Source organism: Alternaria ethzedia (genome assembly GCF_023757985.1).
Source record: "Alternaria ethzedia strain BMP 0044 chromosome Unknown scaffold_3, whole genome shotgun sequence".
NCBI classification, from domain to species: Eukaryota; Fungi; Ascomycota; class Dothideomycetes; order Pleosporales; family Pleosporaceae; genus Alternaria; species Alternaria ethzedia.
The window spans coordinates 1,528,381-1,553,620 of record NW_026056196.1 but is presented as its reverse complement, the minus strand read 5'-3'; the positions used below and the strand labels follow the sequence as shown (position 1 = coordinate 1,553,620).

Below are 25,240 nucleotides of genomic sequence, written 5' to 3'. Positions count from 1 at the left end.
GTCTGGTTCACAACTCACCACCGTCAGCGCCAGCCCGCAACCGTGCTAGGCCCAATCAAACTCGCGTGCTAGTCGTCACTGCAGCTCCGCGCGTCTGACGTCGACGTTCGCTACGTCTGGGCCAAGACCAGACCGTCCCAACGCCTATTCCACCGTCGAACTGGGGGCCGTGCGACCGCTGTCAAGTCCCATCCTTGGTCCATCTCTCAACGGGCAGCCTGAAAATCCTCTAAAAGGGGCTGCCACTGTCCGAGATACAGCCCCGCCCAGATAGGGCTATGGCTAATTTCCACCTGGGCCGTTTGCACTGCTCGGAGCTTCATTACGCCCGCTGCTGCTCCGTCGAGTTTAGTCCTCGCGCAGCCTTGCTCAGTAGAATAACCAGTGGGCCTAGCTGTACCTTGGACTCGGTCTTTTCACCACCTCGCCGCGAGCGGCAGTGCCGCCCGGAGCCACTACCGTACCATTTCCTGCGACTAAACCCACCGACTGGAAATGCACGGCTCGACTTGCTTCCCGCACCCGAGCCGCGTGCGAGCTTACAAAATCAGACCAGAACTGGAGCGCCCAACATAGCCCGGGTACATGTGCCAGCAGCCAACACGACAGCAGCAATACACAGCGCTCGCTGTGTCTGAGGTTGAGCAACCCATCAATCTGCACTCCAATAATTAGCTGTCGCTCTTGCCACATTCTAATACGCCACCGGCTGCGTCGACCACTGCCAGCAGCCTGTGATATCGCCGCATGCAGCAGATCCGCGACTTGCTCCTGGATAGGACATCTCGCCAAGACATGCGCGAATCAATGTCCATGATCACTGCTTCCTTCGCCTACTCCGCGTACTCCTACCCGCACAACTGAGCTTCAACAGCTTCACATAATCAAACTGTGCGAGTTTATCTGGAACCGAAGCCATCGCTCTCGCGCTGTCGACTCCCGACCCACTGCGATCGAGATCTCGCTTCAGACGCGACCGCTCCTTCCTCGCCCATCTCATCTCTGCCTTGGCCGCAGGCGACTCTAACACAGCTAGTTGCACTCGCTCGGTGGTCGCTCCTTCTACTTCCGTTACGTAGCACATCAACGCTAGCCTTCACTCACTTAGCCCATTATTTGGACTCGCCCACGGTCTCCTTTCACACCGTGGTACGTCTTACATACAGAAGTTGCCGCGCGATGCCGGTGACTCTGACAGCGGGCGCCAGAAGGCGGGAATTACAACCACTCCATTTCGTCCGTCAACGTTGAAAAGCTTAACGCCTTAACCTAGCTAAGCAATCGCGCCTTTGATGTTCCTTGCGCGCGGGGCAGGGGATCCCGTATTCGTATCCTCCCGCTGCGTTGGAAGCAGTCGAACTACTAGCAGACGGCGGACGTGGAAAACGCGTTCAGCTAGGATGCACGCGTTCCGGCCAACGGTCGCTCAGCATGTTCCATAACATGCGTCGTATACACGGGGAGCGGGACAGCCTAGATGTTTCAACCGCTAACACAGCAATCATACGCGCTAACACTACAGTTGAGACGCCACATGAATGCGATCGAATATGTATGGGAAATGACGATTGCGATTTGCAAGCCTGCCTATAATGCAAAACCCTATCATATGTGGTGAGGCAACCGCTTTCGGAACGTCATCTCAAAATAGATCCCTTCCCCTCTGCCCATCACTTTACACGCTCCCTGAAGCTCATCTGCAAAGGGGCGACACGGCTCGCCGCATTATCAGCAAATCGATTTGACAGACGTCTCGCGATAGTCACTGCATTATTGAAACACGACTCTGCATCTCGTTACCTCTTATCGAATCACAAACTATGTGGCTTTAGCCTTCTGACATTTCGCTACCCATGTCTCATTTCAACCTCACTAACCGCTTCCGAGATCCTCGCTCTTGCTCCTGAGCGCCGCCCCGCCACCCGAGTCACTCTGCTCTTGTTCCTGACATGTGGCGCCACTGCGGCCCGGCAATGTGCGCGGCTGCCGAACAAGGGACTGGGTCGCCGCTGTCGATCTTCACACCACGAATTTCCGCAATAGAAATATCGAAATAGCAACGCGGTGATCATCGCCTTATGCTGAGCCCGACCTTATGGATGGTGGTCGCGATACGCGGCAGGCCCCTCCAAACCTTTGTCTCCCGCACACACCGCCTACCAACTTTACCAACTTCTGTCTGTCGGCTAAAGAGAGACCAATAGTCCCTGATGTTGACAAAATACCGATGATCTTCAACTCACCAATCGTCTCGTTTAGGGGCACCCGCGGCTCTGATCGCTTGCTCGGAACCTGTCGCAGCCGTGCTCTATGCTCCGCAACCATATTTTGACGTCTATCAAATCTTATTGATATGATATGCAAGTACGGACACGCCGTTGATGCTCGAACGGGAGTTGCAGAAGCGAGATGAGCTTTGGTAGCAGCCCTTGCCCGTGAGAGCGTTCAGCATATGGAACCCGCAGGCATCCCGCCAACTTTTCTCCGCTGACCTGCCGCACCAACAACTGTGCTCATATCGGATATGAGTAATCTATGCGATACCCATAGTATAGCCAGACGTAGTATATACCAAGTGGAGAGCGGATCTTATGTCATGTTCTGGTAATGTATCGGCTCGTAGATCGGTACATGTTCCCCGTGAACATATAGACTGGGGGCTTGCTTATAGCTGATATGCGGCTCGGGGCCCGCGATCTAGAGAAGAGAAGCTGTTTCCTGGTCTACATTCGTAAAGCACAGTCTCTGTTGCAGCGACTCTGTCATCCTCGCTACAAGATTGGTCGACTGTCCTACAAGTTCTTCAAGAGAATTACATGAGTCTAGTAGGCACAACACGAAATACCGAAGCCTTCAAGCTCATGGTAGGATCATGTCGTTTCCGAAACCAAGCCATTGCTAGAATTTGTAGTCGCGTTTGCTGTATGGTGTTCTGGCTGGTCGGTTCCAGATGGAATATTGACACGCAACTTCATAGCTTTTCGACACTGCTCAGAGGAGGCTGAACGTCTGTCGCATAGTGAAACCGCTTATAAATTCCCCGCCAGACCGGGAGAGCAAACAAATGTGTATCCAGCAGCCCTTCCCTACACAAGCACGTCTCAGCCTCGGTAACACCAGGGAAGAACACCTCAAGCACACCCGACTCCCATCCCACGCGTTCGGTAACCCATCCACAAGCCATCTGTACTTTTCTCTACCAAAATGCACATATACCCTTTCCAGACAACTGATCTACAGACCCTGAAGCGACGATGGTCGCTTACTGCGGCAGTGGCCGTGGTTGAGGAAGAAGCAAATGGGAAAAGCCCTCTTCTAGCCTCCACGCTCGAGCACTAAGGAGCCTATAATTAGGAATACGCTGAGAGAGACAGAGCTTCGGACTCCGATGTCCTTTCCATTTCTTCTTTGGCACGCGGCACTCTTCGGAAGCAGGGCGTGTTGGGCCTGCTTTTGCGATTGCCCGAGCCGAGAAGATGTCGTGCTCAGCCAAAGCAATGCGGGTAAGCGGAAAAAGAAACAAGGCACAGTGTCATGCTCGTGCTTGATGTCTAGAGCGTCGGAACGTTGAGATCACATTTGCGCAAAAGAAGTCATTGTGGACAGAAGATTCGCATATCAATTTCTTTGGTTCCTCTCATAGTGAGATAATAACTCTTGAAGACTGGAATTCAGAACAGCCTTCACCAACTTAAGAACCACCTTGCGCCGTTGCTTACGTGTTCATTGCACCGAAGGTCAATCGTGACTTTTGTCCAAAAGAAAGAACCCTCTCCTGCACCTTTTCCGTCACTCCGTCCGGGCGGATTTTAGTTGTCCATGTAGGTGGACGAGTTGATACCATCCTCGGGGAACTCAGGGAGCTCGACCTGGAAGCGCTCCTCGATCGACTTGAGGACAGCCTCGTCGTCTGGGCTGCTCACAAACGAGATACTGAGACCCTTGGTTCCGAAACGACCGGCACGACCGACGCGGTGGAGGTAGGCATCGGCCTTGTCGGGCATGTCGTAGTTGATGGCCACGTTGATGCGCTCGACGTCGATACCACGACCGAAGATGTCAGTGGAGACACAGATACGGGTCTGGAACTCCTTGAACTCCTTGTAGCGCTTGATACTAGAAAAATATTAGTTTTGAGCTAGCAAGTGGGGTACATTTGAGTACATACCGCTCTTCTTGGCTGATGCCAGAGTGGACAGCAGTGCTGGGGAAGTTGCACTCGCGGAGAAGCTTGTCGAGCTCAGAGCAGCGCAGAGTCGAGCGAACGAAGATGATGACCTGGTTGAACTCCAAGCTGTCGAGAAGGTCGTTAAGCTTCCGGTTCTTCTCCTTCTCGTCAAGCTTCATGTAGTACTGCTGGAGACCGTGAAGCGTCAACTTCTTCTCGTCATCGACGTAGATCTCGAGCGGGTTCTGCATGAACTTCTTGCAGACAACGCGCACCTCCTTGTTGAGGGTGGCGGAGAACATCATCACCTGCTTGTGCTGGGGTGTAGCGCGAAAGATGGCTTGAACGTCGTTGCGCATGTCTGTCAACTGTTAGCGGAAGTCGGTCAAGACAGACGGTTTGTACTAACCGGGCTGGTCCAACATCTTGTCACACTCATCGAGGACGAAGTGCTTCAGGTTGGCAAGGCGGAGATGCCTATCGCGGACGAGGGCGTTGATACGACCGGGAGTACCGACGATGATGTGAGGGTGGGTATCCTTGTTGCTAAGGAGCTCGATGTCCTTCTGAACGGGAGTTCCTCCGTAGAAGACACCAACCTTGACGTCAGGCAAGAACTTGGCGAAGCGGTTGTACTCGTTGCGAATCTGGTAGGCCAACTCGCGAGTGTGGCACATGACCAGGATAGTGGCGGTACCGGGTTCGGGCTTCTCGTCCATCTGCTGGAGGGTTGCGAGAACGAAGACGGCAGTCTTTCCGAGACCGGACTTGGCCTGGCAGAGGACATCGTTTCCTAGGATGGCCTGTGGAATGGTAACTTGCTGGACTGTAGGGCACACGTTATGTCAGAATGGTCTTTAAAACGGTCGAAAAGAAGCGTGGGAAGCGAAGCGTCCGTCCATCTTGTGTAGCCGAGGTTTTCCATCTAGCGCGCGTGCCAGTCTGTCTATCCTCCCCATACGCTCAATGGTGTACCTCCTCCTATACACCCGCAACATGCACTCCTCCTCTGAAACCAGTCCTTCGGGACCACGGTAGTGAGCCAATAGGCACCACTGGCTTCTCGATGCATATACCGGTGCGCCTGCGAAATGCAGTGCGCGTCGACGCTCGTGGGTAGCGGAAGGCACTCGGTCCCTCGCCACTTTGCTCGAATATAGACAGACCAGGCCGCATTACAGATAGTGCTCGTTTCGTAGATGGACAGACGCTTGTAGGTGGATAAGGCTGAGGGGAATTATTAGACTAACCCTCGGAAGGATGTTCGAAGCCACAGTCCGTGATTGCTCGTACGAGCTCGTCCTTGAGCAAGAAGTCGCGGAAACCGGTCGAGTGGATGCCGACGTAGCTGCCCTTCTTGTCGCCTGCAGCATCACCGGCGGTGACGCCGCCCTTGGTTGCAGCTGCGCTGCCGTTGGCGGGCGCATCAGTCGTCTGGATCTCCTCGTCGGAGTAGTCGATGAGATCTTCCTCGTGAGACATGATGGATTATGTGTCCGTGTAAGAGTGTGTGTGGTGTGTAGAGTCGGTGATTGCGCGTGTCGCAAGCAAGGCTGCCAAACAAAGTGGAGTCGCGACGGTACCGAGGCGAGGTATTATACTAAGAGCTACGAGTAGAAGAGATCAGCAGTTGTTTCGCGATTTCACGTAACGCGAATTCGACGAGGTTGCTGTGGCTTGAGAGGTTCGTGGTGGGCGGTGGACAAGAGCGGTCGCCGCGCTGATGTCGAGGTAAAAAGCTCGGGGCGCCTTGCTGGGCGCGCGCTAGGCCGCAAGCGGACTGCTCTGAATCACGACCCACCACTGCAAATCCTCTGACCTTCTATCATCTATCTGTGAAACCGTAATTTACGTAGCAGGCCAGACGACAATACAGCGGCGCATCATGAGCAAGGTCAAAGCACCAAAGACGAAGGGCATTCCGAACAAGCATCTGCACGCCCGCTCGACTTTTCTCTACCAAGCAGCCACATATCTGACGCTGCAAACGGCTACGCAAGAGGACGTCGCAGCTTGTGTCGCACGAGACAAAGATGATCGATCGATCGAGACCCAGCGACCTTCGCCGTTGGCACTCGAACTCGGATCCGATCTTCAACAGGTATCACGGAAAGGCCAGCTACGGCTGGCTGTCGACTTGAAGCGCTCCATGTGCAAAAGTTGTAACACAGTCCTTGTTCCTGGACGCACTCTTACTCAAAATATTGAAAATCCCAGCAAAGGCGGTAAGAAGCCTTGGGCAGATGTACTCGTCATCACTTGTCTCATTTGTGGCGGAAAGAAGCGGTTTCCAGTGGGCGCAACGAAACAACTCAAGAAGGCCAAGAGGATCACAACGCATACAAGTTTGTTGTCAAAAACTGCTTCGGAAGATGGCCAATGCTCAGAAACTACCTTTGCGACGGGTATTGACTGACTTGACGTCACGTTGTGGTTTATTCCACTCATTTGCTACGTGCCACGCCGGAATCGCTCAATCGAGGAACCCATGAAGGCCTCCGGAACTCTCGAATCGATTCACCAGGGGAAATCCGAAAGCTGCTATGGCTCAGACTGCTCAGATCAAAGTGAAATACACAGGAGCATTTGCCGCCTCTCAACTATGCTCGCTCCACGCACGTCCATTTACGCCACGAGAGGATCTAAAGTTTCGCCTGGACAACTTCTCCAGTCAAAAAGCCGAGCGAAAACATCGCATGAGAACAACTTGATCTTCACCAACCGTTCTCCTCAACGTAAACGGTCATGGATAGTCAAGCTCCCAAGGAAAGCATCTCGCCTCTCCAGTCTCTGCCACAAGAGATCCTGTCAAGCGTCTGCAGTTACCTACCGCAAGGGGCTCTCTACCAACTAACCCTCGTCAACAAAAATATCGGTCAGCGCGTAGTACCAGCCCTGTACAGTTCCTTCAGCCAAAATGGAGGCGACAGCATGCAAGTTCGACAGTACTTCAGAACCGCGGTGCGGGAGCCTGAGTTGGCTGAGCATCTTCGCGAGGTTACTATTCAGGGCTCTATCGAGATAACCCACAAGCAAATGCGGAAATGCCTCCAGAAATTGGACAAAGATACCTGGGCTCGTCGGCTTCACGAACAACACCCCCGTCTCGCTTACGATTACTTTTCGTATGGACCGGACTTGGCCATTGCTCTGTTACTGAGCTTGGAACCCAAGATACACTCTATTCGTGCTCTGCATCCTCCGAACCCCATAAAGAAAGGGAACTCATTTAAACTCCCCATCTATCTCGAACCCATTCGAGGCATTCTAGCAGCAGGCTCTCCACTGCCGCAATGGACCAATTATTTATCCACGTTAGAGATCACCCTTCGGACCACATCATGGCAGTGTATTGCCCCGCTGTTCCAGCTACCGGTACTCAAGACGCTGATTCTAAGTGGTGGAGGTGGATTCCACATGGCTACTGAGAATATGGAAGCTGCGATTCATTCATCACCGATCGAAGTACTTGACTTTGAAAAGTGCGCGGTCCCATTGACGACCATTGCACAAGCTGTATCTGCTTGCAAGTCACTGCGTGTCCTACGACATAGCGACTGCGACCATTGGGCAGCACCTCATCATTTGCATTTACTCCAGCAGTTACATGAGCATGCGAGCACTCTGCGCACCCTCAAGACGTGCTGCTGGCATGCCCCCAAGAGCACTTCGACTGACAATGGGATCTTGGCCAGCTTCATTGCTCTGATCGAGCTCGAAGTGCACTACTCTCATGCCGCGGATGATCTCCTGCCACCAAACCTCTGTCGGCTCGTCATATGCGCAACTACCCGCGACCGAGTATGCATCATGGAAGACATGGAAACACTAGCGCAAAAGCTCAGCAAGCGATCAAACATCGACGTAACACTGAAGTATCGGCACTACAGGAAGCCAAACTACGAGCTTCCAAAACTACGCGAACTGCCATCCGTGTTCGCCAAGTCTGATCTTAACCTGTCGCTTTACGTGTATCCTGTTGTCGGCTCATCATGTAAGTTGCCCGCAGTAACGTTCCTTTAGAACGAGCTAACAGTCAGAATAGGGTACTTGATCGCCAAGTTCGATCACCGCGCTGCATGGTTGTCGCAGAGACCTAGCGAAACAGGCGCAAAAGAGTTGAGAGCTTGGTCGAAGCGATTAGATTCGACGTACGATTACCGGGAGATTGTGCTCGCGGAGATCAAAAATATGGTCGGAAAGCACGAGAACCATTGGAAGAGCAAGGACTACGATCTCGACTTCATGCTACCGTATCTGTTTAGAAATCTGTACAAGGTCTGAGGAGAGTAGTCAGTTGACACGAAGATGCGAGAGGAAGGATGTATCTGTCACGAATGGGAAGGTGGATTGGAAGAGTAACGAACGGTAGCTCTTTCTCCAAAATGGACCTCGCTTCAAACACATCACCGGCGCTATCTCTACGGTCATCCTCCTGGTTACCTCCACCACCTGCTACTCACCAATTATTCCCAACTGCTCGTGAAAATTCTAATACCGACTCACAAAACCCGCATCGCCTTGACCTACCAACCTTCCACCCCCAAACCCAGGTTTTATACATCTCGACCACAGCACTCTCTCATACCGAAGACCATGGCATCGAACAACTCCTGTAACGGCGACGACGTCAACCCCCCAGCTTACTCCAGACTTCACGAGGACCATCACACCGACGGAAGCGCCCGCAAGAACAGCAAAATGAAGAGTGCGATCGAGCTCTGCATCCTCATTCCCGTCTTAGCCATCGTAGTTCCACCCGCGATAGTGCTCAACGTGGGACGATTAGTCGTAGGTGAGTAAACGACCATATTGCACCTTTTGTTACGACCCTGTTGCTGACTTAGTACCTAGAATCGCTTGTAGAAGTTAAGTGGTCAGTCAAAGACCGGAACTATACGCAAAGGGAGCAAATGGCTCGAAGGACGCTAAGGATGGATGCTCGGCAAGCGACAAGATGAAGCTGGTACTTGAGTGAGCAGAGGAGAGGAGGTGAACGGGTTGTGCTCTTGATTCAGCTTCCTCTGGTAATGCTGTGTCAGATTAGTCTTCCTCGATACGGCGATACATTTCTTTGACGGAACGAGCCCTGAGACCCGTATGAAGATAAACATCGGTATTGCTTTGTACCTAGACTGCAATCAAGACGCTTAATTGTGCAAGTAAAGTCTATTCTACAATTATCGCAAGAGCATTGTGCTGTATTCTCCATTCGGTTCCCCTTCACCACTCACCACTCATATCTCACTGATCGCAAGTACTCCAGCACTGTATCACAAATCGCCCATCGTCTTACCCTACCAACTTCCCGTCACAAACGCAAAGACTTCGCAGTCCATCTAAAACACCTTCCCAAAACACCAACTTTGGTCTTCGACAAATCCTGGCATGACCACAACTTCTCATCCTCAACTGACTTCCACTCCCACGAGAAACAGTACACCAACAAGAACTTCCGCAGAGCTATCAGCACGATGGTTGCGTTCAATATGTGCACACTCCTTCTGTGCCCGGTGGGATTCTGTGTGGAAGGCGTGACTAAAGGTGAGTTAGATACCGTCGGGCCTATTAACTCGCCCTCTCCTGCTGACATTCCATCCAGGTTCCCTTGCAGCAGCATGGCAGTCGACGATAGGAAACGTGCTTGTAGGAAATGTTTTCTCTTTCCTCCAGAGCGCTGGAGCCGGTGGACAGCAAGTCTTCAAATAGTTCGTCTGAACGCCATGACGGATCCATACAAGCTGGCCGAAGAAAATATAAAATGGCCAGTTCAGAAGCGGTCTTCGTCGGTCTCGACGCTCATACTCTATGATGTCGACATCCCATCTACTTGGATGAAGCTCATGATCACTTCCTGCAAACAGCTATCAAGATTTGAGTATGCTGGTCCGAAGTATCACGGGTCGGCATATATTTTACCGAACATCATGTCTGATCTTGAGCAGCAGCAAGATTCGCTGCGGGTTCTACACCTTGCTCCAAAAGACGATGACTGTCGGGATGAGCCTGATCTGACCCACGCTCGCATCGATGGTTTCCACCGATTACATGCCCTGGAAAACCTCTCTACATCATTTCGAGTATTGCTTGGTACACCACCAATGAACTATACCGGCGAAGGAGATTGGAAATACCCTCGGATGCGGGATATACTTCCCCATAGGCTACAAGAGTTATCTCTGTCTACAACGGCTACGATGGTATCCCACAACTACCATGATGGATATTACGATCTCTTCAAAAGCGCTCTTCCCATACAAGCAAATGGTCTATACTTGAAGAAGATCCGCATAGCATACTCAGACATGATCCAAGGCGATCATTCGTTGCCCTTCAATCTCTGGGACATCAAGAACTTATACGTTGCACACGGAGTGGAGTTTGACTACTCTATATCCATCAGCGCAGATCGAGACGGTACGTGAGCCTTCAACCCAGCCCTTTCCATTCATCCATTTACCGCAAATGCTAATAGCAAGCGTTCGGGTCTCGGCATTACCTTGTGTCAACGTTTGTCACTTCCTTGACTACATATCACTAACGCTTTTACATAGAGCCGGGACTATCTCTTACAGATGCGCACATTAACGATATGGTTTCCATGCTCAAGAGTTACGGGCCGAAGGCAGTCGAAATGGCTCATCACTTCACTTGTTTCGGAAGCCAAATAGTGCAGAAAGTACTGTCTGAACTAGGCTATTCCGAAGACTGGATAAGCAGCGAGGAAGGCCGGAAGTATATGTTCGTATCGTGAGCTATTTATAAGCTTAGCATCACTAGCAAGACCCTGGTTCTTCGATTTCCTTCATCCTGCTGAGTAAGACCGATGCTTGTTGGGGTAGACAAAAAGCTTAAGTTTTGCTTACTGAACGGGACCATCGCACCGAGCCGGTGTCATCCATTCTGTAACGTAGCATCGTATGCCTGAAGATCTCCCGTGTCAGACGTATTCTTGGGTGAAGCAACGCCCTATATCCCCGTTCCTACCTTCCAATACACCAGCACTCAAACTATGACGTCGCAACTACTACATCCACACTTCGTCTCACTAACGGAATCCCGCTCCGAAAAACACAATCCCATCTGCAAGCGAAAACCCTCATCGCAGCCCAACCCCACGCAGCGCCACAATGCCCTCAGGTACATGACACCTGTACCTCCCTCCACCACCAGAACCCACAATCTCGTTCTTTTTTCGCATCGACGATGAAAGGGCGCATCGCATGTGATGTATATACAATGTTCTAGTGTGTTTCCACGCACAGCCCACCCCAATTAAATACATATTGCGAGCATACACCAATAGCGCCGTTTTCGCGGATCAGGTACCTATATCAGCCGGTTGTTATTACCACGTGAGGGAATGCGCACCTTGGCGATCGGACGGTATGGACTATGTGGGGCCAAGACTACCGTGCGCCGTGTATGTGGTAGTGTGTGTGGGATGTAGTGGGTAGGTAGTACTTGCGAGGATGGTGGGTGCGATGGTGGGATCTGGACCTTGGGGGGCGGCTGGTGAGCCGGCTGTGTGGTAGGTGGTCGGTATCGTTATCTGAGACTTGTATTACCACCGAGATATGGGATTTCGTTTTGCTGACTGTGTTATTGGATTACGTTGATGTCACATGCAAAATTGGTCCAAGGTTGAGGTTGATGTGATGATGCTGTTTTATTTTTTACTATTTTGCTTCCATTGCAACTAACTTGAAATTGAATCAAGAAATGCCCTTCGTCTACCCAATGCACATCTAAGAGAAAGCCCAAAACTCCATCCGCAAGATGCGCAATGCCGCTATATTCCCTAACATCCTGTAGCACATATTTCTGTACTGTGTTGAGCCGACCCGTCTCCGTCTAAGATTGAGTTCACGCCGAAACTCTAAAAGTCCCAAAGTGTACCGAAAGCGTGCATACCTTCCTTGGCACACCCCTGCATCATCTCATCGTTGCCCTGGCTGTTGCTCGTAATGAAGATGACCTCAGCGCCGAATCTCTTCCACGTATCTCTCAACAACTCCATTGTGTCCGGGCGGCCACCCCGCTTCTTGCTGTCCCAGAGGATCATGCGCTCGGGCTCGATGTGCTTGTGGATGAGACCTGTGACGGTGGGGCCGAATGTGCGCTCTTGGTCGGAGCCGATCCAGATGAGGAACCAGTTGGGAGATTGGATGCAGGTTGAAAGGGCGGCGCCGATGCCAGTACCGGTGCAGATACGGATGCCGCGTTTGAACATTGCAGAGGCGTGGCCGACGCCGGCTGTCACTGTGTTAGCAATGGAGATGCAAGTGGAGTCATGCAAGACATACCGAACTTGAGCTGTCTTGTCCATACAGTCTTCGGTGGGTTGGCGACGAGGTTCTTGGTGAAGTCTCCTTGAACACCACAGATCATATAGTGATTGGTAGCATTGCGGCCCTCGCTGATGATACCAAAAGCGTGGTACTCCATGATGGACGTGCGACTGATTCGTCCTAGAAGACCTTGCTGCATGCCGCGCTCGAACTTGAGGACCGCGACTTTTGGTGAGGGGATCTCGACTTCGACTGGCACCTCTCTGAGGGTGACCCATGGGATGAGGATGCTACGACTAGTCAGTAGGAGAAGTTGATAGAAGTATGGGCGCTCTTACAATACTGTCATGAAGACAGCGAACCATAGCTCTTGTGCACTGAGTAAGCTGTGGGCGTCGGTCCTCCACTCGCCACGCTTGATGTCGTAGGTGTTGCCCAGGACCACGAAAACCCATGTCATCTAGCGAGCGTTAGTATGAGTCTTCGGAAGAACGCAATCGGGATGCATACTGCGAGGCCTAGCCATCCAACAAATCGGTGATGCTTCTCGAAAACGTTGTGATAGGTGCTGACCAGGGCGTAAGCATTGTGTCACAGAGTTACACGTCCGTTGGAACTACTCACTTGCGAACCCAAGGGAAGGCGCTCAGGACCGAGATGATGATGAAGACGTTGGTGATGATACCGCTAGCGATCACAGCAGGGTGCTGTACGGCACGATATTTGATGATGTCGACGCACTTGTAGATGAGCCAACTGGGCTTTCTGTTAGTACTATTTGCAATGGATGTATGCAGGTCTACTTACGCAGCCCCAGACAATGCGCATCCAGAATGTATTCCCCCGACGTGCTGCAAGACAGATGTTGCAGCTAGCTTTACGCATACTGGTGCCCACTACAATGACTCGTCAGAAAGACTCGTGATAGAGACAGGGGAAGTACATACCCCTAGTCCGTATATGGCGACCATGTATAAGAAGCGCATCCATAACTCGTTTCTGAACAAGATGGCGGAGAGTAGGTTTCCCAGTACCAAAGCACCGAGGTGGTCCTCGCCATATTTGAAGCGACCACATGCTGTCAAGACGATCCCCGTGAGGTTGAGTGAGACGACGAATACGAAAAACTTCCTGTATGTATTGAACCAGAGGTCAAAAAGGATCCACCGGCTGATCTTTGGCTTTTGAGGTTTGGCTCCTGCCGGTTTCTTCACGGTAGTGTCCAGTGCAGCAGCATCGGTAGGTCTCCGTCCCTTTGGCAGTGAGAGTGAGAGCTCCGGTACGCTTGTGCATGGTGTTATGCCTTGGTGAACAGGGGAAGCGGGAAGCAATGACGAAACAGTATATGTCGACCTCTTCGGCTCCATATACACAAAGCCAGGTGCGGTCAACTCCAGTGTACTATCGTACATGCCCTTTTCTGCATCATCGAGCGAATCATCGCTACGATGGCTAGTAAGAGGGCTCTTCGGTGTGAGTGACATATTGCTGGTACGCGGGAACGAGACCAGGGTCCGAGGAGATAGGCGGGAGGACGGTAACCTTGGAAGGCAAGGGCAACTGACAGGTGACGTTGGCCAAATTGGTAACAACGCAGGAGCGTTCGAGTGAACAAAGATTGGTAATGAGCACAGGCTAGACTGGGTGCTCTCAAGAAGTACTTATTGGGGAAGCAGCCATGAGGCGCACTGTCGTGTCATCTGGATCATCAAACCTTGCGGCGACACCATCCACAATTCATCTCTGGAGTATACGGTACCAATGTCCGTAAGCATCACAGTCAGACGAGCCCGATGATGGCACATTGTCCCAGACCAGCTTCCGTCGATCCCGGATAGATAGCTACCCAGCTGAACCAGTTGGCGGTCGGCGCCTCCACTCCGTGCTCAGCTCGTGAGGGATTCCCCGTGGGGAGGGCAAGGAAACCCGGGACGGCCTATGTCGGTAGTTTCTGCTCAACGTTGGGTTAGGAAGACAACCCCACAGCCTCGATATCGATCCGGAGACTTCTCTCGGCCGTGACGACGTCGTCATAACGCATCCGATATTACAGTCGTACAGATATGTCGGCAGGCTAGGATCACGCGACGAAGGTGGAATATTGCAAGAATATACTAGGGGGTCAATGCGGTGGCTTCGGTGTGACGGCTGGAAGTAACTTTTGGTGAAAAAGACAGGGATATAGAAAGCAGTAATAAGGCGGAAGCGCACGTTCCCGATTTCGGGAGGTCGTTCAACCGCGTCTAGTTGCATTAGCGACGACGCGATAACGCGATAGTCAGCCATGCCGAGGCGCGCCCATCGCGAAGTCACTCAATCTAGCTAATCTTGATTTCTAGTTCTTCACGTACAGATCGACGTACTCGTCGATGTCCATGCTATCGAGCGACTTGGGATCCTGCGCTAACGCGACGAGCTTGTCAACGTGTTGCGACGGGTAGTGCGGGCCGAGATGCCTCTTGAACTTGGCAAGAATCTCGGGCTTTGCTTCCTCACGACGCAACCGATGGCCAAGCGGAGCCTCGACAACCTCTTCCTCCAGCACGGTTCCGTCCTTGAGCGTTACGGTCAAGGCGTTGGAGATGGTGCGCTTCGCAGGGTCGTGGTAATCCTTGGTGAATTGCGGGTCCTCTACACAGCTAATGCGCTGGCGGAGAGACTCGACGAGTTCCGATGTAGCAGCTTCGCTGTCATCTGGGTAGTCAGTGGCTTCAAGGCGGTTGAAGACAAACATGGTGGAGACCATGTACTACCATGATGTCAGCATAGGCGGCGAACCACGAAGGGTGAGACTTACTTGAACGCAGTGATCACGGTCAGCAAAGTTCTCCATAGGCTTGAACTGCTTATCGATGATACGAATGCAGGCCTCATGAGTCCGGTTCACTACACCCTCAATGTCTTTGGCGCTCTTACCCATCGCTGCAAGCTTCTTGTTCAGGCGCTGCGCCGCTTCGACCGCAGTCTGTGAGTGGAACTCAGCTGGATAAAATTAGTAAATGGCTCAAGAGTAGCATTGACCTGAAGGAGTCGTCTTACCCGGATAAGAGACCTTGAAGAGAACGTTCTCCATGACGTAGCTGCCATAGCCTCTCTGGAACTGGAAGGGCTTGCCGCCAAAGTTGACGTCGTAGAAGCCCCAGGTAGGAGCTGAGAGAACAGTAGGCAGACCCTGCTCGCCCTTCATGACCTTCAGCACGAGGTTGACGGCGGTCTGGCAAGCATCACCAGCGGCCCAGGATTTGCGCGACATGGTGTTGGGCGAGTGCCTGTAAGTACGCATAGACTGGCCATCGACAAACGCTTGCGAGATGGCATCCCGAGTCTGAGCCTCGCTGAGACCCATCATCTTGGAGACGACAGCTGTGGAGGCCAACTTGACCAGAATGACGTGGTCCAGGCCGACCTTGTTGAAGGAGTTCTCCAGGGCCATGCAGCCCTGGATTTCGTGTGCCCTGATCATGGCCTCGAGGACATCTCTGACCTTGAAGATCTTGCCATTGCCGAGATTGCCTCCAGCCTTGTTTGTTCGTGTAATCCAGTCGGCAGTTGCGAGGATCGCTCCCAGGTTGTCGGAGGGGTGGCCCCACTCGGCAGCTAGCCAGCAGTCGTTGAAGTCGAGCCATCGGATCATGGCACCAATGTTGAAGGCGCCGTTTATGGGGTCGAGCTGGTAGTTGGTACCGGGCACCTTGCAGCCGTTGGGGACAGTCGTGCCTTCCACAGTGGGACCCAGGATCTTCCTGCACTGCTCGAACTGCAGCCCCTCAAGACCGCAACCGAGCGTGTCAACGAAGACCCAGCGCGCGGTGTCGAACTATATGAAGCTTGATTAGCCGCGATACTCGCTGAGAGCGCAATTAGCTTACCGCAAGCTCGGAGTCGATGGGGGTGTTGTGGATGTAGTTTGCCATGTCCTTGATCTCAGGATCATACTCGCGCTTGCTCAGCGTCTGAGGCATGGAGCTCTTGAGGGCCGTCATGGTGGAGAAGGATGATGCGGTTGCTGTGCGCGAAGTGATTGGGGTGGAAGGAGCAGTTCGCAGGGCAATTGGCCTTATGGCTCTCGATACGACGCTGGACCGTGATCGGAGGTTTCGTGAAGCGGTGCTGCACAGGTTGCGACTGAAGGCCGACATGTTGATTAGCGTCTGTCGTGCCGGACGACGTCAATGCAGCTTTGAAGAAAAGGGACAGTCGTACTTCGCGCTTTTGAGGGAACTGTAGGTCTTTGAGGAAGTTCAGGACATGACATCGCTCGGCTCGCAGAATTCGGGAGGATGGATAGACCGCCGTCAACCGAGGCAGTACATATCCGCCATCCGCACGGAAATGTCTTGCAGCGCCAGCGTGACAGGCTTCACGATGATATTCTCTCACTGCAGATGTCTTTGATGATAACACTACGCTTACATGGCTGCCGTCGCGACTTCATTTTGTGTGCGACTGTCTGCCCGCAATCTACTTGACTTGCTACCCCGCATCATCCCGCACATGTGCGCGGCAGGTACGCTTCGGCTACGGTGGCTGGGTCCCGCTTCCACATGCCTGCAAAGCCGCAGAGCCTCCGAAAACTAGACATTGAATCGTCTTTCTAGATCCTCGAACTCATCATCGACTTCCCGGTCAAGCGCTTCTCCCGCCGCTCTTATACTTTCCAATTCCTCTTCTGTCCTGGCAAAATCTTCAACTTGCAGCACCTGCTCCCCGACAGGAAAGCGGCATACATCAATCGCACCAACAAGCGCTCTATCAGGACGCTTTACAGCATGTTCTCTATAGCCAACCAGCATGCCCAATCTGCCCAGCCTCAGCATCCATCGCCTGACTTCTGCGAGTTGATATCCAATAGCCAATAACAAGGAGACTTCGAAAAGAATATCCTTCTCCCTTGGGAATGCACCATCCTCATCGACACCATTGATGAACGCATGGCTTCCAACGTACCAGAGAGTGAAGATGTAGTTCCAGCAACAACGCGACGCGGAAGCAACGGCGCAAAGCCTTCCGTACAGCAACTGCTCGTTCTGCGTGCTGTAGTCGGCCGAGAAATGCTGGGCGACAAGGACGCAGTTCTTCAGACGGTATGCCATGAGATGTGCTGTGCCGTCTGTAGAGTAAAGCTGCGTTTCGCGATACAACGCCGATGCGAGAATAGCATCGCGCAGGGAACTATCCAATCTTGATTGCTTCTGTATGTCATATATAATGAATGAACGGTACGGCAGCTGAGATAGAGTCAGGCGCTGGTGCAACACTCGCTGTATTTCCTTATCAAAGGCATCTAGCCTGAAAGTCAGTTCATGGCCGTTGCAGTCAATGTATTCTTGTACTCACGACACACGAGCCGAAGTTCTAGCACTTTCCGCATGTCATAACATTGCCGCTCTTTGTGCTGCAAGTATGGGTCCACGAGATAATGAATGATCTCACTCCACAGCTCCACCGGCAAAGCTTCTATACCATTGAGACATGATGGCGGAATCTGTCTCAACCTCTCTTTCGCCTCTTGCGCAAGTCTCGCTTTTTCTCGCGCTCTCTCAATCATGCGAATGGTGTATACGGCAGGAGAGCCGATGGCGCAAAGACTACCCATGAACCCATTGAAGATTAAGATCGGGATCTCGGGGGTGATATAATACCGTTCTTGCAGAAAGATATACAAGGTCCTAGAACCCAAAGTTTTGCCATCAGGATACATTGCGGTAAGAGAGCATGCTGGGCCCACCAACTCGTGGGTGCGATGTACAGAGTTAACGAATCCTGGTGCCTATTTCCCAGCCATCGAACACGCGTCCGTGCTTGGCTGCCCGTCGCTCCTTCCACAACTTCAGAATAAGTAGACGGCGGCTCTTCGGTTAACTTGCGAAAATATTTTCAAGAATATCTATCATGAACACTATGCTCATCTTGAAATCGCTCGTTCGAAAGCCACTAAATATCTTGAAGCATGAAACCCCATCTACCCCAATACCTACATCACAACTCGCAGACATTGTCGCCCTCCCTACGGAACTATGGAGTATCATCATCGATTACACAGTTCTCCAACTCATAAACGACGACACACCTCCACTTGACGACCTCACAAAAGCCCTTTATCTACGACTTGTATGCCGTGAGTCTCTACTCTGCACGCAGACACTAACGCAGTCGGGCCAACTAATTCCTATTCCAGGGATATTCAACAAAGAAGTCCTACACGCCTTAAACACAAACATAACACTCGCACACTTCCCTCGTACATCAACCGCCTACTTACTCCTTTGGTGGTCTCATAACCAACGCAAATCTGGCCTGCATACCACCCTCTTTACCTCTGCGATCCTGAACACAGCTCATACAATGAACCTCCCTATCGTCTCTCATAAGCTAGCTGCGCGTCTCCTGAATTGTCTCACAGTAGCCGAGAGTCTAGCCAGGTTACATCACGCGCCGTTTCATGAATACATCGGAAGCCTGGAAGAACCTCCGTTCTGGGATTTCTATGCGGTGGATAAGCTGCACCGATTATGTCGCGCAGCAGCACTATCGACCTGCTGTCAAGAGTACATGTACCGACCTGAACAGTTTTACGCTAGATATGGGGAAGAGGGGAGGCTAAAGGCAGATGTGTGTCTAGAGGTTGCGCTGTTGGCGGCTTGTGGATATGAAGTCAAGAGAATTAAGAATGTGATGATTCGGCTTGCGAAGGCAGGGGCGCTAATAGGGCACGAGACCGTAGTCAAGAGGTGAAGACGATGGTTTTGAAGACGAAGAATATACTTTATCATTCTTGGTATCAACTAACACTCTCACACCGTTCAGCCAAGTGGCTCTTCTCTTGATATTGATTTTGGCGCTCCTGCCACTATGGATCACCCAGATACACGTTCTCATAACTCTTTCCACATCCTCATATCGTCTGACTGGGTGTCGCAGGTGCCTCGGCGTTGGGATGAGGTCGTGGTTGACTTGGCTTGTCGATTTGTCGCTACTTCTGAATTCTGCACGTTTACCAATCATCTTTGTCGGACTCATCGTCTGTAAACACGTCAAAATACTGCTAATCCAGCAAGAATGATTGTACTTACCACTGTGACTAACTTTTGACTTCCTTGCCGCAAGAGCACTAGCCAGTGCTCCAGCCAAGCCAGCATCTCCAGGTTGAGCTGCGCCACTGGCTCCTCCAGAAGCTCCGCCAGCAGGTTCTGCACCAGGAACTGCCGCTGCACTGCGGTCCTTTTTCTCTGTATCTGAAACCTTCTTCAATCTCGCTCCTCCTCGAATATCCGCTAACAAGCCGTCTCGCCCTGGCGCTGGTTTGGGCAGAGGCGCGCCACCGCTCGGTGGGGGCGGTGGGCCAGGTGGAGGTGGTGCCACAGCGCTTCGTGAAGGCATTGGCGGCGGCGGCGGAGGCACAGAGCCAGGAGGCATTGGCGGTGGGGGCGGTGCGCCTGTGCTTGGCATAGGGGGTGGAGGTGGTGCTGAGCTGTTGGGCATCGGTGGAGGAGGAGGAATCGATCGTCCGGGCATGGGCGGCGGCGGAGGTGGTGGTGTCGGTGCTACATTGCTTGTTGGGGGTAGAGGTGGTGGAACTGGTGCCGCGCTCGAAGGAGGTGCTGGTGTAGGTCGAGATGAAGATGGCGGTAGCGGAGGAGGCGGTGGTATGTTGTGGACAAGCGGTGGTGTCGGGGCTGCCGATGACTTGGGTGGGAGTGGAGGAGGCGCGGATGGCGTGTCTCTCGCAGGAGGCGGTGGAGGAACTGGCCCTCGGCTTGGGGGTGGTGGAGGTGGGCCGGAGGGTACGCGGTTGCCTGTGAAGGGCGGAGGTACACCGAACTTGCCTCCCACTGGCCTCTCTTCGTCGGGTACGGGTGTCTTGGGCGGGCGCGGCGGCGGTGGAGGACCTGGGTTGGCTGCGTTGGATGAGGCTCGCGACCTGCCTGGTGGTGCAGGAGGTAGATTGGCGAACTTTCCTGCTTCCGCAAGTGGTGGAGGCGCCCTGAAGACTGGTTTGGGCGGTCCTGGAGACGGCGAAGCTTCGCGCGGTGGTGATGGCGGCGCAGGACTTCCTGAAGAGTTGCGATTAAGGGCTGCGTCTGTCCTCGTTCTTCGCGCTGGCGGAGGTGCGGGCGGAGGCCCTCGCTTGGAGCCGCCTGTGTTCTGAGGGCTGAGAGATGCGGCCATGGGAGGCGCACTCGGTGGTGGAGGCGGGGGCGCTCTGGACTTGCGCTGGTTGTTCTCGTCCTTGAGCTTCTCCTCTTGCTTCCGCTGCTCAATGTATAGCTTGATGAAATCGGCGTTTTCTTCGATCTGGTCCTCGGTGATGCCCATGGCCAGCAGTTCCTTCAACAGCGGCTGCCATGATGGGTCGGTAGTGTCGATGGCGGAGTTGCGAGCGCTTGTGGCGTTGGAGTGGGTGCTTTGCACAGGCGATGTGACGCTGACGGGTGGAATAATGGACGCTGGCGGCGGGCCAGGTGAGGAAGAATGGCGGTCACGTCCGGTGAGCCTTCCCAGCAGGCCGTGGCCATGGCCTCCGCTCTTTCCGTTGGCTGAGGGCGCGCTGGTGCCGGCGGATGCGCTGAAGGGTTTGTTCTTGGTGTTCTTGTGGGCGTTCTTTTCGCGGTCGTCGAGCTTCTTCTTGAAGGTCTTGGCCTCCTTCTCGTCGGCAAAGGACAGGCCGGCGAGGCAGTCCTCGAGCTCGAAGGTGTGGAAGAAGACGCGGTCCTGGTTGTACGAGAAGGTGTCGTAGATCTCCTGGTCCCAGATGACACCGCGACTTTGGGGCTGCATCCGTCAGTCGTGCATTCTGTGCTGCGGCGTCCCTCGCACCTACCGATATGTCCACCATCTTGAGCCAGAAGGTGTTGCCGACCAGGTCGTTGGCCAGCACGACGGCGCCCTGCAGGCCCGTGTAGGTCCATCGGTGCCGGTCCGGGTAGGCGATGTACAACTTGGCGACGGCGACGGTGTGGATCTTGTTGGCCGACTTGGGCACGGTGCGCTTGACCGTCTGCTTGTCCTCGTCGGAGAGAATCGAAGGCATTGCGGCGTGCTTCGCGACCTCGAGCGCGGAATTGGAGGAGGTTTGGGCGTGCTCGAGTGCTCAGCCGTTGGTTGGGCTTGGGCGTGGCTGGTGGGGCGTGCTCCTCACTCCACTATTAGGCAGCACATGGGAAGAGTCGCAGTCGCTTGGTAAGCCAGTCGAGGCTGCGTGCGGATGGCGAGGTGAATGCTGAGGCGCCGCGTGGAGATTGCCACGGTGTTGGTAAGAAGAATGGCGGTGCTGGTGAAGGGGAGACGTCACTTGCGGCTAACCACCCGACTGGGCGGACAAGGGAGAAACCCATCCAACGCTTTCTGCCCCGTCACGTTTGCCGACCCACAGCAACCTCATCCGTAGTCTATGGATCCATACAGCGACTTCAAATCATCACGAGATTCCACTTTCACTCTGCTCTTGGAAAATGCAACATTGACCCAAGATTCCCGCCATTGCACTCGCTGAAGGCATTGCGACTCTCTCACGCGACATTGCGTCCTCGAAGCAAATGCGGGACCAGTACCCTGTCAAGATGACGACGTCTCAAGCTCCTTTATGCCTCCGCTTCATGCATACATTTGTATGAGAAGACATGCACGCACCCAGAGTTCATGGCCTCTAGCGTCAATTGTCTTTGTAATGCTCGGATCCAGCGCCGCTGACGCCGACGTTCCGACTACAAGGCCTCCAGCGAACGATGACACCTTGACGGCTTGGCATCATCCCAGTCGATTCAGGCAACACCACCGGTGACATGGAATAATGTAGATTGCAGCATCACATCTATTTCTTTACTCGGCACACTTGCAGTCATGGACGATTTGTTTGATGGCTACATTGTGTTGGACGGCATAGGCGACTTCCTTGGGAGCAGCGTTCCTGCCAACGATCCCAAAGCACCTGACGATGTTCCGCAAACGATACACCATGCAGGAGTATCGAAGCAACCCATACGACCAAAAGAAAACAATGTGAATGGATCTGACCAATCGTACGCTTCTCACGCGATGCACAAAACTATACCTAACTCACATCTAGCAGCACCACCGCCTCTAGCGGCGACACACCCGCACCGGCAGGGTTACGACAGCGACGCGGGCACACTAAAAGTCGTCTGGGCTGCATCCCGTGCAAGCGACGTAAGATCAAGGTACCGCATCCACTTGCCAGTGCCTCATCATATCACTAAACTGTGTTAGTGTCCAGAGACATGGCCTTCATGCGCGAACTGCGACAAGCGCGGACGTAAGTGTGGTGTTGCGAACTAAGATCAATATCTCACCAACTATTCTAGTGGTTTGCAGATACCCCGATGTATTCAAGCACGCACGGCGTGACTACATCGAGTCGGCAGTGTCAAGTCCTCGTCAAGTTGTTAAGCTTTCCGACACACCTACTATCTACAGCTCAGAAGATATGCAGCTGTTTCATCACTATCTCGTCTCAGCACATCCTTGGATCCCGCACGACTGGGAAGAGCTTTGGGTCACCGATGTTCCGGCAGCGTGCCATAAAGTGAGTGCAACCTCTGGCTCACCGTGCAAGAGACCTAACATCACTGACTACGCAGTACCCATATCTCATGGATGCTATGCTAGCTCTTGCTGGATCTCATCTTGCCGTTCAAGTTGAAAATCCACAGACTGCTCTGGCGGTCCAACATCGACAAAAAGCCATCGTTGGCCTCGAGGACGCCTTCGCTAATTGGCCCCCGACGGCTGAGGAATCGTATATCATGTTAGCAACTTCTTACCTACTGTGCTTCCAGTCAAGCTACATAGGTGACGGTTTTCTCGAACACTTCTTATCTTTGCGGGGATGCTCATTCCTCTCTCAGCTTATCATAGGCGAAGGCTTTCGCAGCCCTTTCTCTACACAGAAAGGCCTGGACACTATAGCTATGGACACCGCATTTACCAAGTTCCCTGAAGTCGACCAGGAACTTTTGCACGAGGCTCTACTGTCTTTGAAACTCCTTTCCAGCATAATGGATGGAACTGGTATACATTCCATCGAGAAGGCCATTGTTGGCCAGCTCACCGAAACACTTCGACTCCTGCTGCACTCAGACCTGGAAATCGAAACTGACGAACTCCCAATACCTCGTGACTCGCCGTTGGGTCTCTTTCCGTTCGCTAACCCGATCTTACCACAAGACTTCGGGCTCGCGTTTGACAACATCGACTGGGAGAATGTTACGGATCCACTTCCTGGCGCTCCATACCCCATCCGGTCTTTTGCAGCTATGATGGTCATCCTCACGATCTTCTCAACCTGGCCACACGAAGCACTCATGCGCATGTTTGACCGCACAAATCAGCTCGGCAACGTCATCATGGCCCACTTTTGCGCGGTACGATTCATTCTATCGTCGATAGCTGCTCCAAAAATGGCTTTGAAAACTCCTACAAGGGCGACTGTTCAATGGAACGCTCTGATCATGGCAGCTATAGATGATGATGAAAGTGGAGAATGGACGAAATATGTGGAATGGCCAAGAAAGATATTACGATGTATGGAGGCTTGTTGTGAGAGACACAAAGGCTTTACCATGGATGACGTGCGCAGTATGCTGCTGAATGATCCTGGGGCGTTCAAAGAAGGAAGAGCACGGAGATACTGATCGTCTAAAACAACACGGCTTGACACATCTGGTCGTCTAATCGCTCTCCACTCTGGCTGTATACACTAGGAAGGATTTACCCACTTCTTGTTTCTAGATACGTATTCACCCAAGTTCATCAGTGAAACTTTCGATCCGTGCAGTACCGCGCATGTGCCCGTACAATACGCCAGCTTTACACCTGCGTACTAGCAATATGGTTATTACGAAAGAATCGCACCAGAACGTTTGCTCAAGTGAATAAAAAAACCATACAGTCGGAGCTCGTTGGCTAGTCCCCGCTATCGCTCTCACCTTCTTCGACCGCGACCAAGAAGTACTCCAACTCTCATTCTCCCGCGCAAAACGAAAGAACCCAACGGCTACCGGAAATAACAACAACCACCATCTTCGCCATGCTAGAAGCTCTTGTGATGGCCATCCTGAGGTTTCTGGCTCGCATCCTACTGCTATGCATCAACTTCTGGACTTTCATCACCAATCTACCTGCGAGATGTACACGCCTTGTGTTAGCCCTCCTTAATTTCGAACCAATCGCCTGGCTCGGTTCGGCTATAGCGCTTGCCCTATTCATGATGGTTCGCACAGGTTACCGGACGATTCTGGAAACCGCGAAGCTACTCGCCCTCAGAGAGGAGCTTGAGGCTGAGCTCGAGCGTCATGTCGCGCTCAGAACAATCAGATGTGCGTATCTTTTCACTTATATTGGACAAGTAACTGACGTTACACAGTCAATCGGGTGCGCGCGGGTACTTACGACGAGGGAACTGTCGTGCAGGGTATCCACATCATTGCAGCGGACAAGTGGGACATGGTTATCTGCGGAATGGAGATTGCGGGTGGACGGCGAGATGGGCATTATTGGGCTCGCATACGTGGAGCTGATGAGTGGATCAAGTTCGGAAGTCAGCTCGTCATCAACGGCAATGATGTTACCGAGGAGGTGGTGAAGTCAGGCGGGCACGTGGATCTCCAATGGGCAGAGACAGAGACACCACCAGAGTACAGACATCCCATAGAGTAGAAACGGGACGTAACGTGGTAGCCAAGTACACAGGACACTTGACGACTACCCAGTCGTCAGCCCAATTCTATTCAAGCATACCGGTTCTACAATCCTAGCCTTATCA

General features: G+C 52.8%; 7 protein-coding genes across 7 annotated transcripts; 3 read left to right on the top strand and 4 right to left on the bottom strand.

Annotated features, from left to right (window-relative positions):
• Positions 1–3,809: 3,809 nt before the first annotated feature.
• Positions 3,810–5,650, bottom strand: SUB2 (Suppressor of the cold-sensitive snRNP biogenesis mutant brr1-1; the record flags this gene model as incomplete). The annotated part of the gene is made up of 4 exons (XM_049373649.1): positions 3,810–4,116; positions 4,169–4,529; positions 4,578–4,994; positions 5,419–5,650. The coding sequence occupies 4 exons, from the start codon at positions 5,648–5,650 to the stop codon at positions 3,810–3,812; spliced, it is 1,317 nt and encodes a 438-aa protein (XP_049237019.1).
• Positions 5,651–6,913: 1,263 nt separating this feature from the next.
• Positions 6,914–8,452, top strand: J4E87_002008 (uncharacterized protein; the record flags this gene model as incomplete). Its single annotated transcript, XM_049373648.1, has 2 exons — positions 6,914–8,162; positions 8,214–8,452. The coding sequence occupies 2 exons, from the start codon at positions 6,914–6,916 to the stop codon at positions 8,450–8,452; spliced, it is 1,488 nt and encodes a 495-aa protein (XP_049237018.1).
• A 1,643-nt stretch (positions 8,453–10,095) lies between these two features.
• J4E87_002007 (uncharacterized protein) lies at positions 10,096–10,922 on the top strand (the record flags this gene model as incomplete). Its single annotated transcript, XM_049373647.1, has 3 exons — positions 10,096–10,201; positions 10,430–10,585; positions 10,723–10,922. The coding sequence occupies 3 exons, from the start codon at positions 10,096–10,098 to the stop codon at positions 10,920–10,922; spliced, it is 462 nt and encodes a 153-aa protein (XP_049237017.1).
• A 1,125-nt stretch (positions 10,923–12,047) lies between these two features.
• J4E87_002006 (uncharacterized protein) lies at positions 12,048–13,943 on the bottom strand (the record flags this gene model as incomplete). Its single annotated transcript, XM_049373646.1, has 7 exons — positions 12,048–12,424; positions 12,475–12,749; positions 12,798–12,919; positions 12,970–13,027; positions 13,084–13,215; positions 13,267–13,355; positions 13,407–13,943. 7 exons carry the CDS (start codon positions 13,941–13,943, stop codon positions 12,048–12,050), a joined length of 1,590 nt encoding a protein of 529 aa, XP_049237016.1.
• An 851-nt stretch (positions 13,944–14,794) lies between these two features.
• On the bottom strand, positions 14,795–16,442 carry PDH1 (ATP-binding cassette transporter CGR1; the record flags this gene model as incomplete). The annotated part of the gene is made up of 4 exons (XM_049373645.1): positions 14,795–15,208; positions 15,257–15,441; positions 15,499–16,276; positions 16,329–16,442. 4 exons carry the CDS (start codon positions 16,440–16,442, stop codon positions 14,795–14,797), a joined length of 1,491 nt encoding a protein of 496 aa, XP_049237015.1.
• A 3,011-nt stretch (positions 16,443–19,453) lies between these two features.
• J4E87_002004 (uncharacterized protein) lies at positions 19,454–21,490 on the bottom strand (the record flags this gene model as incomplete). Its single annotated transcript, XM_049373644.1, has 3 exons — positions 19,454–19,482; positions 19,533–21,231; positions 21,281–21,490. The coding sequence occupies 3 exons, from the start codon at positions 21,488–21,490 to the stop codon at positions 19,454–19,456; spliced, it is 1,938 nt and encodes a 645-aa protein (XP_049237014.1).
• A 1,004-nt stretch (positions 21,491–22,494) lies between these two features.
• Positions 22,495–25,134, top strand: J4E87_002003 (uncharacterized protein; the record flags this gene model as incomplete). The annotated part of the gene is made up of 7 exons (XM_049373643.1): positions 22,495–22,637; positions 22,694–22,732; positions 22,792–23,002; positions 23,058–23,224; positions 23,351–24,000; positions 24,669–24,794; positions 24,842–25,134. The coding sequence occupies 7 exons, from the start codon at positions 22,495–22,497 to the stop codon at positions 25,132–25,134; spliced, it is 1,629 nt and encodes a 542-aa protein (XP_049237013.1).
• Between the last annotated feature and the right edge of the window lie 106 nt (positions 25,135–25,240).